Raw genomic sequence first — 18,381 nt, forward strand, 5'->3', positions numbered from 1 at the left:
GTGAAAATCCCCCGGTCACCACACTCCGGCGCCTGTTCAGGTACACTAAGGGAGAATTTAGCATGGTCAATGCACCTAACCAGCACGTCTTTCAGACTGTAGGAGGAAACCGGAGCACCCAGAGGAAACCCAGGCAGACACGGGGAGAACGTGCAGACTCCACCCAGTGTAACCAATATAAACACAATGTTTGAAATACACAATTCAGCCAATATCTGTAAATAGAAAATACAGGCTAATGTCTCATAGACATAGAATCCCTACAGTGCAAAAGGGGGCCATTTGGCCCATCAAGTCTGCACCAACCACAATCCCACCCAGCCCCTATTCCCATGGCCCCACATGTTTACCCTACTAATCCCCCTGACACGAGGGTCAATTTAGCATGGCCAATCAACATAACCCGCACATCCTTGGACTGTAGGAGGAAACTGGAGCACCCGGAGGAAACTGGAGCACCCAGAGGAAACCTACGCAGACACACAGACAGTGATCCAAGGCCGGAATTGAACCCAGGTCCTTGGTGCTGTGAGGCAGCAGTGCAAACCACTGTGCCACCCCATTATTTATTTGTACAACTGTTAACCTGTTTAATAAGGCTTCCTAACTTGTTCTATTTACACTTGGGAGTATTAAATTCGCGATTCTCTGTTTATTTTACTTGATTCAACATAAGTCAATGTTATCTATTTTTGTATGCCTTTATTCTAACTGTCCATGTCACTTTGGTTTCTTTGTCTTAGTTACTGTTCTGCATCTACTATTCTGTATTTTTATAGTATTTAACTAACATCGCACAATTCAATATATCACAGCTCCTTTATTAAAAATGGTTACAAATAACGGAAGTCCATAAATTGATTTACATATCAATGTTACAGCTCTAAAAGGGATCTTAAAACTGAGACAATAGCCTGTATTTTCTTTTTATAGATATTGGCTGAATTGTGTATTTCAAGCAGTGTTTTTATTCCATATTATGCTCAAGTTCTGAAACACAATCCAATATTACATTGCTGGGTGGTAGAGTTTCCTGGAATATTTAATTATGGCAGTTTTGATTGTATGCTTTATATGAATCTTTAATTTCATGTCATTTAGAGTAATTTTTTGATCTTTATGCTTCTCCGTACAGGAAATAATTCCACAAAATCACACAGTAGCATCGAACACATTCTATTTTATTGAAAATATTGTTGACCTTGCTAGTCAGTTATTAACCATTTATTGACAATTCCCCATAGAAAAAATGAATCTAGGAGTGAGATAGAGTCTAAAATATGAAGGCATCAGGAGATTAGAAAAACATTTGTAGAACTATTACTGCAAGGTTTCTTGAACAATAAAGCCAATGTTTCCAAATCCAGCAATGGGAAGAGCTAATCGCATTAAAACTTCTCAAGACAAGTGTTAGGAAAGACTCCCTGCAGAAGTAAAACACAGGAACCAGACTGGATGGCTGCACATCGAAAAACAGAATCATAGAATCACTACCCTGCAGGAGGCCATTTGGCCCATCGAGTCTGCACCGCCAACAAACCCCCCTTGGTCCTTTCCCTGTAACCCCACGTATTTACCCTGCTAATCCCCCAACACTAAGCGGCAATTTAGCATAGCCAATCAACCTAACCTGCACATTTTAGGACTGTGGGAGGAAACCGGAGCACCCGGAGGAAACCCATGCAGACATGGGGAGAACGTGTAAACTCCACACAGACAGTCACCCAAGGCTGGAATTGAGCCCTGGACCCTGTCGCTGTGAGGCAGCAGTGCTACCAACTGTGTCACCGTGCCATCAACAGTTCTGAAAGCCAGTAACCCAGAAAAGCAAACAAAAACAACCATCAGCCTAATTTGTTCTTGCAACTAAAGATGTTGTGCCCTCTTGAGTTGGTACTCCTCATTCAAATCATACCATGCTATGGGAAGGTCTAATAAGATTTCCATTATCCTGTAACTGAGTTGTTAGAACTTTAAAAAGTCATGGCAAAAGGAAATCTTAAACAATAAACAACAAAAATCACTGACCAAAGAAAATCTTCCATAAAGTCTTTAAAGTTTATTAGTGTCACACTGCAATGAAGTTACTGTGAAAATCCCCTAGTCGGCACACTCCGGCGCCTGTTTGGGGACACACAGAATTTAGCATGGCCAATGCCCCTAACCAGCACATCGTTTGGACTGTGGGAGGAAACCGGAGCACCCGGAGGAAACTCACGCAAACACGGGGAGAATGTGCAAACTCCACACACACACACACACAACGACCTTAGCCAGGAATTAAACCCGTGTCCCTGGCGCTGTGAGGCAGCAGTGCTAACCACTGTGCCACCGTGCCATCCACATTGAATCAAACAAGCTATACATAAAAACAGAAAATAGTGGCAATATACAGTGGGTCTGGCAGCATCCACGGAGTGAGAAACAGGGTCAACATTTCAGGTCCACAAACTTTCTTCAGAACAGCAGTCTAGCCTCAGGGAGCACTGAAGCAGGCCATATCCCTGTCTTGTGGCCAATTTTAAATGGGCCAACAGCAATTTGGAAGTAGATCCTCACCCTAACGTGTGAAATTCAGTGTGGAACCTAACGTGCGTAATGAGTGTAGGGTCGTGTGGGCCATCCCTTCTGCTGCAAATTATCTTCATTCTTACAAGTTGTGAATTGAGCATGCAAAGGTTGGGGATCGAATGTTGAAACCCTCACCCAATCCCTGCGAAGTTTCTAATCATGGCTAAGACGTCCAATTTGTCATAAATTCTATTTCTGCGAGAGATACAAAAATTCAAACAAGGTAAATTGTGTACTATTACAATCAATACAGCTCACTATCTCTTTTCAAATGTAGTTGTTAGAACTCTTTTTTTTTTGTTTTCTGGCCTAATATCACATGGATGCCAGTGGGGAATGGCAACAATGGGTTTTGTTACTGGACTAATGACCTGGAGACAGAAGTTCAAATCCCAACATGAAAGCTTGGGAATTTAAATCCAATTAAATAAATCTGGGAATAATAAAGCTAATATCAGTAATGGTGACCAGGAAACTACGAGATTGTTGTTAAAAAAAAAAAATCCAGTTCATTCATGTCCAATGGGGAAGGAAATCTGGCGTCCTTATCCAGTCTGGCCTACATGTGACTTCAGACCCATAGCAACGTGGTTACTAGCACTGCCCTCCAAAATGGCCTAGAAAGCCATTTGTTGTATCAAACAGCACTAGAAAAGTCTAGTCAGCCAGGTGCATGGAAACACACCATCTGACAGTCCCACTCCAAGTCATAAATCATCCCGGCTTAGAAATATATTGTTTTTCCTTACTGTCACTGGCTCAAACATCATGGAACTCTCTCACTAACAGCCCTGTAGGTGCATTTATAGCAGCGGTTGAAGGGCCACGCCAGTACCTTCTCAAAGGCATTTGGAGAGGGGCAATATATGCTGGCCTTGCCAATGACACCCACATCACATGAATGACTAAAAAATTGTAAGTGAGGTAGCAGATGATGACTGGCACACATGATACGGAAACCCAGCAAGGGGAACGGCCAATGCCTTCAGCAGAGGAGAAATATTAGCTGGCTACTTATTTTTAAAACTATAAATAGGAAGCAGCTGCCATTCTTACATGGCATGCCAAGGGAAAGAGGGTAGGTATTACGGGCTCTTGCCAGACAGTTGACTAATGTGTTTTCCCCATGTTGGTTAAATGGTCTATTAAACAGGCATAATAAATTCACAGATTGTGAAATGTAATGCAAAGTAAATCACTGCAACTCATTTAGTTGCTGCATTTAACCTAGAGTACTCTTATCAAACTTTATTGAGAAAACGTAACTAAGGATTCTAAGCTCTTTCACTTGACGTAGCCTTCAAATTTCAACAGTAAAAACTCCGTAAAACTATTTGGAAGTTGTAGCTGTGGTATGACTGAATGGCACCTAGTTCCAAAATAGTTCCTTAAGGTACAGCGTGCAAGATGCTGAAGTGAACGAGGTTTGTTGGTCAAATGTATAATGGAGTCAAAGAAAATTTGATGTTCCTGCAAATAATCAAAAAAGATCTCATATAAAGCTGATTCTGTGAACATTGAGAGTATCACAAAGCAACTAATTAGGAAATATTAGAAACATTACAAAATCGTAAAATTTACAGGACAGTGGGAGACCATTTGGCCCATTGTTCTATGCTGTGCTAGTTGTTATGGTCTATACTGCCCAAATCCCAAACAGAAACTTGAAACAAACGGCCACAACGGTTTGCAATTTGTGAATTATGAGGAGGTATCTGAAACTAACTCTCAGACTACTTCTGATGATTTTAAATATTAAATTTAAATATTTATTAAAATAAAGAGAAAAAGTATGGAACAGTTAAAGACATATGAACAACCTTACATAGATAACAGTATATTGACAAACATTTCCTGAAAGACATTGGCTTAAATAAACTCAGAACTAAAACCCCCTCTTGATGGCAACACTCCTCAGAATTTTAATCTCCAAAAACATTACAGCATTATTACCACACAATGCCCTGCTATGCTAGGGGAAATCTGACATGGACTGTGCCTCTCTGAGGGTGGCGGCAAACTGCCATTCACAGGTCTGGTTTCTCGGTCTTATTCAAGATCACTCAGCCATAGCCAATAGCCTTCAATCCCATTTTAAATATTTTTTCCCTTTGATCTTCCACTCAACAATTCTTTAGAAGTTACTCTTTCCAGAATTGATCAACCTATTTTCAATTACTTTGCTGCTATTGTGATGATACTGTGCCTTTAAGAAATATATTTGGGTCATGTTTCTTGTGCAGGATCGACTTTAGCAGTTCGTCTTATTATCAGTGCTGTTTTGTCTGCATCCAGCCTCTTCTGACTGCATCAGCATAATTGATCTTAATTGCTACAACGTCTATTTTAATCTGGATTAATGCAGTGTTGTTATTTTAGGGTTTTCCCCCACAGTGGGGCTCAATTAGGTTGATTGACAGTAAAATCAGATGATTACATTGAGCTAGGCTTACACAGAGAAATCAAGCTCAGCTTGCTGCTTGGGATCTTTCGAGAGCAGTCGCTTTCCCTTTTATTCTCTGGATTTTGAGACAGGATTGCAATAGTTACTGCCACGCAGACTTTTTACCCTTAATTAATTGTGTTTTTAATATTCAATTTGTGTTCTGCTGTCTTTAGATTTAAAGTTTGCATATGTTGTAGCAACAGGAAACTGAATTGGTATAGGACAAACTGCAAGTACTAGTCTTCCAGTTAGTCTTTTACAAGTTTATCATTCATATTATTAGTTATATTTAGTGATTGAGTCTGAATTAAAAATAAGTTTCTTTAGCCACTCTCCAGTATAACTGTAGTATATATAGGGATTGTTAAATGATGTCTTATTTGACTGTACATACCTGCCACACATCCAGGGGAACTGCTTCAATCCAAGAATCACAAAGTGGAATGCTCTCATAGGTATTTAACAGAGCCTCCATTGTCCGGGGAGACATTGCACATTGTTTAAATATCTGAAAGATAAACAAACTCTGCATCATTACACTGGTCCTGATCTGTCGAGCATTCACAACAAACTTTGTTGGTTAGCATCTAGACATTAGATTCAATGGAATAAGACAATTGCTGGAGTTGCGAGCATTATGATATTAGGGCAAACTGTATATTTATGTGGTCAATGAGTTCTTCAGTTTCATTTTGTATACTATGATGGCTTGATTCAAAAGATAAAGATCTCCTGATAGTTAAGTAAAGAGCTGAGCCATTCAGACCCAAGAGCTACCAGGATCTGCACGCAGCCAGGGAGCTAGCAAGGGTGTAACAATTAATCCTTCAGTGTCCTGGGTAGAGGGGGAAACATATCCGCCTGAGTTCTACCCAAACACTTACTAGAAATATAAATGTACAACCCCAGGTGAGGACTGGACTGGATCACAAAATGTTATTATGTAGATACAGAAAGTGATTTGGAAGACAAATGGAATGTTGTTTATTGCAAGGGGAATGGAATACAAAAGTAGGGAAGTTTTGCTACAGTTGTCCAAGGCATTGGTGAGACCACGGGTGGAATCTTTCAGTTGTGCGTGCCCCAAGATGAGAAAATCCCACCCGAGACCAACCGACCTTTAGATGGTCCACTGAATTTTCTGTCCTGCCCGCTACGATTCCCGTGGCGGACGGGACTGGAAAACTTTCCTCCATGTCTCGAGTACTGAGTACAGATTTTGTCTCCTTAATTAAGAAAGGATAGCATTTGTATTGAAAGTCGCGCAGAGAGGTTTGTGTGGAGTTTGCACATTCTCCCAGTGTCTGCGTGTGTTTCCTCTGGATGCTCGGGTTTCCTCCCACAGTGCAAAGATGTACGGGTTTGGCCGTGCTGAATTGACCCTTAGGTGTCAGGGGGACTAGCTAGGGTAAATGCATGGGGTTATGGGGATAGAGCCTGGGTGGGATTGTGGTCAGTGCAGACTCAATGGGCCAAATGGCCTCCTTCTGTCCGCAGGATTCTATGATAAGGTCCAGTCCACTGATTCCTGGATGAAGAGGTTGTCTTATGAGAAGGAGTTAGCAGGTATCCATTGCAGTTCAGAAGAATGAGAGGTGATTCTATTGAAACGTACAGAATCGACGCTGAAGGAATTTTTCCCCTAGTATGAGAGACTAGAACTAGCGGCTCAATTTAAAAATAAGGATTCTCCCATTTAAGTCGGAGATGAGAAGAAATGTTTTTGAGAGTCATTACTTTTGTGGAATTCTGTTCCCCAGAGAGCAGTGGAGGCAGTGTCATTGAATATTTTTAAAGCTGATTTAGATAGCTTCTTGATGGACAAAGGGTATGGGGTGGCAGGAGGGGTGGGGAAGAGAGACAGCAAAGTAGAGGCCAGAATCAGGTTAGCCATGGTCTTATCAAATGGCAGAGCAGGCTCAAGGGGCAAAATAGCCTCCTAGTTTGCATGTTCATCTGCTCGTGACTTGGTTGGGAGGTCTTATGTAATTTAACATCCTGTCAGCACTTATGAGGTTTAGACATGGGATAAGAAGAATGTTGAGATGATGCAGAAGTGCAATTAGTCCACATGTAACAAGAGCTAGCAAGGACCCTTTGGGAAAACAGGGGAAGGAAAAAAATATCTTAAAAGGAAAAACTGCATTTTAATACACGACTTACAATCACATCGTTACTTCAGCACTAGTCAGACTCCATGGGGCTAATTATAAAACGTAACTTACAAGACACAAAACCTATAGGATTGGGAATAATGCCAGTCTTGTTGGTTTGATGAGGATAAGTTAAAATCCATACCACGCCCCCTAGGCTTGTTTCTCAGCCGAATGGTTTGTTTAACAGCTCCCTGACCCATGTCAGTATTCACATCACATATTCATTGAAAAGTCTGAATACCTTGGGGTCAACTGGAGCTGCTCCATGGTTCAGTAGAGCTATGACAATTTGCTCTGGATGATGTTCCAAATGATCTTCAACAGCCTGTAAAATGCAGTCCATCGGGGTGTAGCCAGCACAGTTCTTGACATTTACACAGGCACCATGCAGCAGCAAAAGATCCACAATCCCAGGGTGCCCGTTCCCACATGCATTATGGAGCGGTGTGTGATTTTTTTTCCCAGCGGTTTTCACATCAGCTCCACAATCGACCAGCATTTTGCAGACTCTGTAATACCTGCCGAAATCCTCGGGTTTCTCCGCGTACGAGCAGGCAGCATTGAGTGCAGTTTCTCCTTCTCGGTTCTTCTTGTGACTGTAGGCGCAATAGCTCAGATAAAGCTCCACATGCTCATCTAAACCATGTTTTGCTGCAATGTGAAGTGGAGTATTCTCTCGGTCTTTGGTCTGCATATTAACTCTGGCACCATGTTCCAACAGGAGCTTAGCACACCTGCAACAAATGAGAATTCGATGATCCTCTATCATCTCCTTAATTTCTGCCATGTTCTAGAAACATAGAAACCCTACAGTGCAGAAGGAGGCCATTTGGCCCATCGAGTCTGCACCGACCACAATCCCACCCAGGCCTTACCCCCACATATTTACCCACTAATCCCTCTAACCTACGCATCTTAGGATTCTAAGGAGCAATTTTTAACCTGGCCAATCAACCTAACCCGCACATCTTTGGACTGTGGGAGGAAACCGGAGCACCCAGAGGAAACCCACGCAGACACGAGGAGAATGTGCAAACTCCACACAGACAGTGACCCGAGCCGGGAATCGAACCCGGGACCCTGGAGCTGTGAAGCAGCAGTGCTAACCACTGCGCTACCGTGCCGCCCATGTTCTCTTACTGATATTGATATTACATGTTGAGTTTATGTAAATGACATGAGGACAGTTTAAAAAAAAAATCTCCTGGCCATGTTACTTTTGGTATTTGCAGTATTTTTGTACCCATTCACAAGATGCAGGAGTCACATTTATTGCCCAACCTCGACTCCCCCTTTATACAACTGGATGGCTTGGTAGGCCATGTCAGAGGGCAGTTAAGAGTGAGCCTCTTTCTATCTGAAGTCAGAGACCAGGTAGAGACAGAGGCTTCCTTTTCTAAAGGGCATCAGTGAAATAGTTAGAATTAATCTCATGGTCACCATTACTAATACTGGAAGTGATTTAATCAACTGAATTAAAATTCCTCTGCTGTGGTGATGGGATTTGAACTCATGTTTCTGGATCATTAGTTCAGGCCTCTACATTACTAGCCCTGTTATAATGCCACTATGTTACCACACCCATGCGAATAGTATGCATGTGTCATTTTATACAGTGTGAAAATGTGGTGTTCTTATCTGAGGAAGGATAATCATAGATAATCATAGAAACCCTACAGTACAGAAAGATGTCCTTGCTATAGGGGGAGGACAGTGAAGGTTTATCAGGCTGATTCCTGGGATGGCAGGTCTGTCATGTAAGGGGAGACTAAATCTGTTAGGATTATATTCACTGGAGTTTAGAAGAGTGAGAGGGGATCTCATTGAAACTTATAAAATTAGACAAGGTAGATTCAGAAAGAATGTTCCCAATGGTGGGGAGTCCAGAACTAGGGGTCATATTTTGAAGATCAGGGGTAAACCTTTTAGAACTGAGGTGAGGAGAAATTTCTTCACCCAGAGAGTGATGCATGTGTGGAATTCATTACCACAGAAAAGTTGTCTGCTTTCAAGAAGAAGTTAGATACAGCTCTTGGGGCTAAAGGGATCAAGGGATATGGGGTGGGGGGGGGGGGGGGGTGGAATCAGGATATTGAATTCAATGATCAGCCATGATCAAAATGAATGGTGGAGCAGGCTTGAAGAGCCGAATGGCCGACTCCTGCTTCTACTTTCTATGTGTCTATTCTATTACTATCAACTTAAATAAAGGCCAATCTAAAATCAAAACGTTTGACAAAGACAACTTAACTGAAAATGTAAGTTTAGTTGTTATCTAAGCTTGAAATGGGGCACATTATAGTTCATTAAGTCAGGATTATACAAGAAGCAGTGATTAGGGACCGAGAGAGACATAGTATGAAGCATTACAGGACTGGATCATTTCACTTGTGGCAGTCGTATCACTCATTGGTCACACTTGGTTTCTGATTTATTTTGCACATGTTCTTACCTCCATGAACCAGTCATGGTGAGAGATGAAAGATGGGCAGTTAAGGGATGCTCATGTCAACTTTACTCAGTGATAGTAGCATCCTTGCTTCTGTGGTGCAGGTCTTGAACACATACTCTAGGTTAGCACTTCAGTTAAGCACTGAAGGAGCACTTCATTGCCACAGGTGCCACCTACTGAAGAGAGTCAGGCTATTCTGATTACGTAAAGATTCCTCTAGCAATCTTCAATGAAGGGAAATTCCTCTAGTGACACAGCAAACATTTTTGCCTCAATCACCAGAATAGACTGATTGGTTATTCATCTCAGCATAGAATCCCTACAGTGCAGGAGGCGGCCATTCGGCCCATCGAATCTGCACTGACCACAATCCCACCCAGGCCCTATTCCCGTAACTCCACATTTTTACCCTGCTAATCCCCTGACACTAGGGTCAATTTAACATGGCCAATCAACCTAACCCGCACATCTTTGGACTGTGGGAGGAAACCGGAGCACCCGGAGGAAACCCACGCAGACACAGGGAGAATGTGCAAACTCCACACAGACAGTGACCCAAGGCCAGAATTGAACCTGGGTTCCCGGCGCTGTGAGGCAGCAATGCTAACCACTGTGCCACCATACCACCCATTCGCAAGACCTTGATCAATGATAATTGGCTCCATATTTGGCCACTTGACAACAATGACTATACTTCAAAAATAATTAATTAGCTGTGAACCACGTTGAGACATCCTGACAATATGAGGTAATCTTACAAGAGTGAGTTGTTGTTCGTGCTACTTGTCTGACTTTTAACCCAGAAACAAAATAATGTTCAGTAGCAGCCCAGGTGACTTGCATCCCCTTCCTTAACTTTCTAAGGAATCACGTCATCCCATTTTGCCTTGTACGCAAGCTGCTTTGGTTGAGCTTGGGAAACTGCGCATGAGGAAGCATTGGGAAATGCACACGTAACTGCTCGATGGGGCAGCTTTCTATATTTATTTTACTCATAAAACCTTGGACCTACGTTTATATTGTCAAAGCACCAATAAGAATATAGCAAATAAAGGGTTAATATAATCTCCTTTGCTTGCTTTCTCAACATTGGGATACATTTGTGTACAAACATAATACACTGTGCATTTCCCCAGTGTCTTGAGTCCTAAATCTAAGCACTCAGGAAAAGAACTCACTGTGCTCGGGATCAGCTGCAACATAACCATGTATAACCAAAAAATAAACTTACTGGAGGGTCTGGGGACTGGTGCACAGGTGCAAAGGAGCATACCCTTCTTCAGAGATTGCATTGGGATTAGCACCAATACGAAGCAGAAGCTGGGCACATTCAACGTGTCCATTGGCGCAGGCAGCATGCAAGGCAGTTGCTCCTCCAGGGGCAACATTTACATCAGCACCATGTCCCAGCAGGTGTTCCACACAAGCTGTGTGCCCTCGCTGTGCAGTGATATGGAGTGCAGACGTCTGCTTCGGTTTGGAGATTAGTGACCAAAGACCTGCAACACAAAAATAGATCGTATATCCATTAAGGTGCATTGCGCAGCATTTCTTATGCAGCCTCAGACAACCACATAACACTGCAATTCTATCTAATTGCCCACAATAAAACACAATCTCTTGTACGTGTTTGACTAAAAAGCCTCCTGAATGTACCGATCAAATTCAAGCCTATGCCAATCAGTAAAACTTCACCTTGAAAAGGCACTCTAGTGATATGAGGTTTTAAAAAGTGCTGTTAATGTAATTACAGTAACACGCAGCAAGGTCACTGCATCAGAACGTTTCAGAAACTCAACAGCAATGTTCTCAGAAGTGTAAATATAATGGAAATCATACAATCTGTTGACTCATTCTCTTGTCTCAGAAGGTGTCAGTCAACAAGCCTAAATTCCTGCTCCCCATTGTTCTTTTTCATTTTAATAATAAACTGGCGCTCCATCTGCACTTCGTAAGAGTAGCTTTCTGAGGAAAGCAATGTAAAATCACCCACTTACTTACCAGCAAACTAATCTGTGAGAAATGTGAGAATGTGAGAAATTTTGGGCCCTGTATCTAAGGAAGGATGTGTTGGCCTTGGAGAGGAGGTTCACGACAATGATCCCAGGAATGAAAAGCTTGACGTATGAGGAGCGTTTGAGGACACTGGGTCTGTGCTCGATGGAGTTCAGAAGGATGAGGGGGGGGGGATCTCATTGAAACTTACAGAATATTGAAAGGTCTGGATAGAGTTGACATGGGGAAGATGTTTCCATTAGTAGGCGAGAATGACTTTTTAGAACCGAGACGAGGAGGAACTCCTTCAGCCAGAGGGTTGTGAATCTATGGAATTCGTTGCCACAGAGGACTGCGGAAGCCAGTCCATTGAGTGTATTTAAGACAGAGATACATAGGTTCCCGATTGGAATGGGGATCAAAGATTACTGGGAAAGGGCGGGAGAATGGGTGTGATTAGCTTATCAGCCATGATTGAATGGCGGAGCAGACTCGATGGGCCGAATAGCCTAATTCTGCTCCTATATCTTGTGGTCTTAAAAAATAACTTGGGGACGATTCTCCCATTCCTACCCGCTAACTTTTTGGTGGGCCAGGCTGGAAGATTCGCGTGTGTGCAGATTCGCGGGATTCATGCATGTGTTCCCGCATCTCCCAGCGATGGAAATCCAGCATGGTTGGGACCACGCAGGAAACTGGCAGGAATAGCCGCTAAGTAATTTTAATCTTACTTTAATGTCATTTAAATGTGATTATCGGGCCCGGGACTGAATTCTCCAGGCCCGATAGCATCTCCCACCCCTCCAGTACAATTTCACTCCAGCAGGGTTTAGAGTAGCTCCCCACTTTCAGGGAACTAGCGGGAAACCCTGCTGGAATGAAAGGGTGGCAATCGATGGCCCCCGGGGATCGGGCAGCAGGGGTGGTGCCCCCTGGGCATGGGCATCCTGGCTGTGCCAACTGTCCCCCCAGCACTGCCCAAATGACAAAGTGTCCATGTCCAGGGGGCACCTTGGCACTGTCCACCGGGCATGGGGCAGTGCCGCAAGGGGGCGATCAGTGGGGTGGGGGGTGTCCCGCTGCCACCCCTGCAGACAGGATCGGTTGGGACTGAAGGGAGGTCAGCAATTGGACCGGGCACTCTGGGACTGGAGAGGGGTCGGGACTGGCACAGGAATGGTCGTGGGGGGCCGTGATCAGGCCGTTGGGGGAGCTGGGGGGGGGAGGGAAAGAGGTGGAGGGGCAGCACTGTCGGGGCCCTAGGCTGGCCAGTGATTGAGCTGGTCAGCAAAGTGCGGGGTGACAGTCGGGGCCACTGCACATGCGCAAAGGTCTGGAACTGTCAGACTCTGGCATGAATGGACCCTGCCCCGAGCTTCTAATGATATTCACGATTGTGACCTCTGCAATGCACAGACTATGGGAGATTTGAGTCTGAACTCCCAAAAAACAATCATGATTTACACCAGTTTTGCCGCAAATTCAGCACTTAGAACTTTTTTGGGAGAATCGCATCCCCCACCCCCCGCCCCCCTTGTGTTTATAACACATCAGTTGTAACCATTGAAGGATGTTTGAATTTTTAAAAAAATCTCTGGTTGGACATGAATTCATTGCCCATTCCTGATGGAGGGACTGAATATTTAAGGTGTTGGATGGGGCGCCAATCAAGCTGGCTACTTTGCCTTGGATGGTTTTGAGATTCTCAAGCTTTTTTTTAAGCAATAACCAGGATATCGATAAAAGTTTTGTAAATACAGTGTGAGGACTTAAGTCATAAATTGCTAAACCTTCACAAATGGTATTATATTGATTTATTTCGCTTTTCAAAAATAGCAATGCATTAGGGATTGAGCTACATTAACAAAGGGCTAAGTAATACAAATAATTACTTCCATGAAATGAAAATCAGTAAGAATGAATAGTTATGCCCACTATGAAAGTAATTAACTCTTAAAAAGGAGCAATCACTTGCAAGCGTTTCTGAGGTCAGGGTACTGGGCTATCTTAGTGTTAAACTGAAGTTCAACAGATGAAAGTTTCATCTTGTGGATTCCTTACAAAATCAAATAGCTTTAAAAGATATGTGTTTGTAAATAAAGCTATTTATTTATTTGGGGAGGTGATGGCCTAGTGTATTATCGCTAGATTATTAACCAGAAACTCAGCTAATATTCTGGGACCCAGCTTCAAATCTGCCACGGCAGATGGTGGAATTTGAATTCAATAAAATTATCTGGAATTAAGAATCTAAGAACCAACCTGGTTCACTAATGTCCTTTAGGGAAGGAAATCTGCCGTCCTTACCTTGTCTGGCCTACATGTGACTCCAGAACCTCAGCAATGTGGTTGACTCTCAACTGACCTCTGAACAAGGGCAACTCGGGATGGCAATAAATGCTGACCAGCCAGCGGCGCCCATGTCCCACAAATGAATAAAGAAAAGTCACCTTTATCACAAAATACATCCATTAATTGCAAATATAAGAGAAAGATGCTTCCTGGAGTTTTGGAAGGTGAGATGGGAGATACTGGTAATGAGAAAATAGGTCAGAAGGTTCCAGATTTGTTTCCAGCTCTGTATTGTTCGTTGATCTTTTCAAGGACAGCAACTATAATTGGCTTCAGTACCTCTGGGATGGAGGTAGGGAGAAATCAGTTAAGATTCCTCCTTTGTGTTGTTATTTCCTCCTGTAAAGTATGTCACTGAGTAAGAACAGGATCAGGCTCAGCTGTGACACACTTCATAGTTAAATAACTTGCAACATTGAACAATGATGACCTTGGGGGAGATACTGGAGGTTAGTAACGGCTGTGAAACTAGACCCAGAAAAAGTCAAATCTATTAGCATAGTGGGAGAGACAAACAATAAAATTGACTTTTTTTAAAAATGGGATGTGGGATTCACTGGTGAGGCCAGCATTTATTGTTCATCCCTACTTGCCCTCAAGGTGGTGGTAAGCTGCTTCCTTGAACTGCTATAGTCCCTTTGGTGCAGGTACACCCACAGTGCTGTTAGGGAGGGAGTTGCAGGATTCTGACCCAGTGAAAGAACGGCAATATATTTCCAAGTCAGGACGGTGAGCGACTTGGTGGGGAAATTCTAGTTGGTGGTATTCCCATATGTCTGCTACCCTTCTCCTTCTGGATGGTAATGGTTGAGATTTGGAAGCTGCTGTCCAAGGAGCCTTGGTAAGTTCCTGCAGTGTATCTTGGAAATGGTACACACTGCTGGCACTGTTTGTCGGTGGTGGAGAGAGTGAACGTTTGTGAGAAGTAGTACCAATAAAATGGGCTGCTTTGTCCTGGATGGTGTCAAACTTCTTGAGTTTTGCTGAAGCTGCACCCATCTAGGCAACTGGAGGGTATTCCATCTGCTGACTTGTGCCTTGTAGATGGCGGCAAGCTTTGGGGAGTCAGGAGGCAAGTTACTCACTGGAGGATTCCTAGCCTCTGACCTGCTCTTATAGCTGCTGCATTTATATGGCTATGTCCAGTTCAATGTCTGGTCAATGGTAATCCCAGGATATTGATAGTGGAGGATTCAATAATGTTAATGCCATTGAATGTCATGGGGCAGTGGTTAGATTTTGTCTTGTTGGAGGTGGTCATTGTCTGACACTTGTTTAGCATGACTGCTATTTACCACTTGTCAGCCAAAGCTTGGATATTGTCCAGGTCCTGTTGCATTTGGACATGGACTGCTTCTCAGTATCTGAGTCACCAATGGTGCTGAATATTGTGCAGTTAACAGTGAATATCCTCATCATAAGACATAGGAGCAGAATTAGGCCACTCGGCCCATCGAGTCTTCTCCGCCATTCAATCATGGCTGATATTTTTCTCATCCCCATTCTCTTGCCTTTTCCCCATAACCCCTGATCGCCTTATTAATCAAGAACCTATCTATCTCTATCTTAAACATAAAAACATAGAAAAACTACAGCACAAACAGGCCCTTCGGCCCCACAAGTTGTGCCGAACATATCCCTACCTTTTAGGCCTATCTATAACCCTCCATCCCATTAAGTCCCATGTACTCATCCAGGAGTCTCTTAAAAGACCCTATTGAGTTTGCCTCCACCACCGACGGCAGCCGATTCCACTCGCCCACCACCCTCTGTGTGAAAAGCTTCCCCCTAACATTTCCCCTGTACCTACCCCCCAGCACCTTAAACCTGTGACCTCTCGTAGCAGCCATTTCCACCCTGGGAAAAAGCCTCTGAGAATCCACCCGATCTATGCCTCTCAACATCTTATATACCTCTATTAGGGCTCCTCTCATCCTACGTCTCTCCAAGGAGAAAAGACCGAGCTCCCTCAGCCTATCCTCATAAGGCATGCCACTCAATCCAGGCAACATCCTTGTAAATCTCCCCTGCACCCTTTCAATCACTCAAAGACACTCAATGACCTGGCCTCCACAGCCTTCTGTGACAAAGAGTTCCACAGATTCACCACTCTCACTTCTGACCTGAGGCACTCCTGCAATGATACCCTGGAACTGAGACAATTGACCCCCAAAGGGAGGTGGTTAGTTTCTCTCTTGTTGGAGAGAGATGATTAGATTGATTCACGTTGAATAGATTTGTAATGGAGGGAAACACAGCAGCAAAACTGCTCCCAGCAAGTTCCTGCAATGAAATCAACAACCAGATAATCCGTCCTTGGTGTTATTGGTTGCTGAATACTTGTTACAGAACATTACAGCATAGAAGGAGTCATTTTAGTCCATTGAGTCTTTGGCAGCTCTTTCAAAAGTGCAATCCAGTTAGTCCTATTCCCCCACTCTTCCCAGATATCTCTTCAATTTTGTCTCTTTCAAGTATTTAATTGGTGATACAAGTGGGAAATCTTCCATTCCTTTTTTCACGTATTGCCAGGGGATCGGTTACATCTAGCAGAGAGGGCAGCCAGAGCCCAAAAGGCAGAATCCCTGCTTCATTGCACTGAAGTATCAGTCTGGATTATTTGTTCACATCCTTCCCTGTTATCCAGAGGGCCAAAGATACCAATTAACATTCAATCATCACAGACAGTGAATTCAAATTCAGTCAGTTTGGGACAATGGCTTATACATTCAAAGAATTATAGAATCCCTCCAGTGTAGGAGGCCATTCAGCCCATCGAACCTGCACCAACAATCCTACCCAGGCCCTATCCCTGCAACCATACGTATTTACTCTGCTAATGCCCCAACATTAAGAGGCAATTGAGCATGGCCAATCCACCTAACCTGCACATCTCTGGAGTGTGGGAGTAAACCGGAGCACCCGGAGGAAACCCACGCAGGCACGGGGAAAACGTGCAAACTCCACACAGACAGTGACCGAGGCCAGAATTGAGCCCGGGTCCCTGACGCTGTGATGCAGCAGTGCTAACCACTGTGCCACCTACATTGGGATGGCTAGAAAAAAAGGCGTTATCTGACGAATCAAGAGGGAAGGGGGAGCAAGGAAAGAGAGTGGGAAATGCAAACAAAACAAGATTCTGAAGCAACAAGAAGCACTGGGCACATACATGAAGAGAAAAGGTGGAGGGCACACTGGCCCGATGAATGGCAGCATGGTGGCACAATGGTTAGCACTGCTACCTCATAACGCCAGGGTCACTGTCTGTGCGGAGTCTGCACATTCTCCCTGTGTCTGCATGGGTTTCCTCCAGGTGCTCCGGTTTCCTCCCACAGTACAAAGGTGTGCAGGTTAGGTGCATTGACCATGCTAAATTCTCCCTTAGTGTACCCAAACAGGCGCCAGAGTGTGGCGACTAGGGGATTTTCACAGTAACTTCATTGCAGTGTTAATGTAAGCCTACTTGTGACTAATAAATAAACTTTAACATACTGTAAACTAGCCCTTTATTCCACTTAACTCTGGCATAACCATTAGAGAGAAAAGATACAATACAAACTTTGCCACAGCGACAGAAGTTACCTTACGCTGGGAATTTTAGTTTAGAGTATGGAGAAGTAGTCATACCTAGCTCTGCGGACCAGCTTAGTTCATGACTGACCGTCTCTATGACCACGTTGACCGAGTCCTTGCTTTTGAAGATGCTTCTGATCTTGTCCAAATCTCCGCTGCACAGAGCGTCCTGGACAGCAGCATCGTTGGAGAGCAGCGGCCGTGTCCTCGACTCCCTGAATGCCGTTTGACTGACAGCGGGAGTTTGGCTGTTTCTGGGAAACCTGTACAAAGCTCTCCTTTCATCCTCCGGGTCTCTTTGTGGCCTCAACGACCGGAGTGTGGAAGGGGTGAAAGTGTACGTGTCCCTGAACATGGTGGAAACGGAGTTGCTGTTTTAAAAACAAAGTTCTCAAAACCTGTCTGTTCAGCTGCTCCGTGTCCTCCGGATGGGCTGAAGCCAATATTGAGTCATGAGAACAAATGATCACAAGATCCGAAGGGCCACTGAGCTGATAAATTTGGGAGTGCGTGTAAGTGGGATATAAACAGATCTAGCAGCGTCGCTGGAAACGCTGGTGTCACATCATATATTCAGCATGGTACAACAGTCGAATTGAGTGAGGCGAAAGTAAGTGCTCCTAAAGGAATTCCCGTGAAACCCAAAACATTCACACTGCCAGCTTGAAACATTACTTACTCTGGGTTTGAATAATTAAAAGTTTACTTGAAACTGGGAAATTATCTTTTATTCACGTCATAGCAATTCTAGTCTGAACCAAACGCTAAAGGAAATGCTGGTTTCTAGCCGTGTGTGAATCAATAACAGAAAAATAATACAAAAGTACCAATGAATG

At 43.7% G+C, this 18,381-nt stretch overlaps 1 protein-coding gene across 1 annotated transcript; it reads right to left on the reverse strand.

The window, feature by feature from the left end:
* Positions 1-1,163: 1,163 nt before the first annotated feature.
* asb16 (ankyrin repeat and SOCS box containing 16) lies at positions 1,164-18,131 on the reverse strand. The gene is made up of 5 exons (XM_078223865.1): positions 17,600-18,131; positions 10,857-11,124; positions 7,415-7,907; positions 5,412-5,525; positions 1,164-4,041 (listed from the first exon to the last, which is right to left on the reverse strand). Exons 1-5 carry the CDS (start codon positions 17,898-17,900, stop codon positions 3,856-3,858), a joined length of 1,362 nt encoding a protein of 453 aa, XP_078079991.1. The 5' UTR covers positions 17,901-18,131; the 3' UTR covers positions 1,164-3,855.
* Between the last annotated feature and the right edge of the window lie 250 nt (positions 18,132-18,381).

Source organism: Mustelus asterias, chromosome 11 (assembly GCF_964213995.1).
Source record: "Mustelus asterias chromosome 11, sMusAst1.hap1.1, whole genome shotgun sequence".
NCBI classification, from domain to species: Eukaryota; Metazoa; Chordata; class Chondrichthyes; order Carcharhiniformes; family Triakidae; genus Mustelus; species Mustelus asterias.

What these genes read in the sequence shown, in the direction of transcription:
- asb16 (XM_078223865.1), bottom strand. Translation starts at nt 17,900, where the DNA reads ATGTTCAGGGACACGTACACTTTCACCCCTTCCACACTCCGGTCGTTG. An exon ending in ACCAGTCCCCAGACCCTCCA is followed by an intron (nt 7,908 to 10,856) that starts GTAAGTTTATTT and finishes CATTTGTTGCAG; the next exon opens with GTGTGCTAAGCTCCTGTTGG. An exon ending in TTCCCCTGGATGTGTGGCAG is followed by an intron (nt 4,042 to 5,411) that starts GTATGTACAGTC and finishes GATTATTTGCAG; the next exon opens with GAACATCAAATTTTCTTTGA.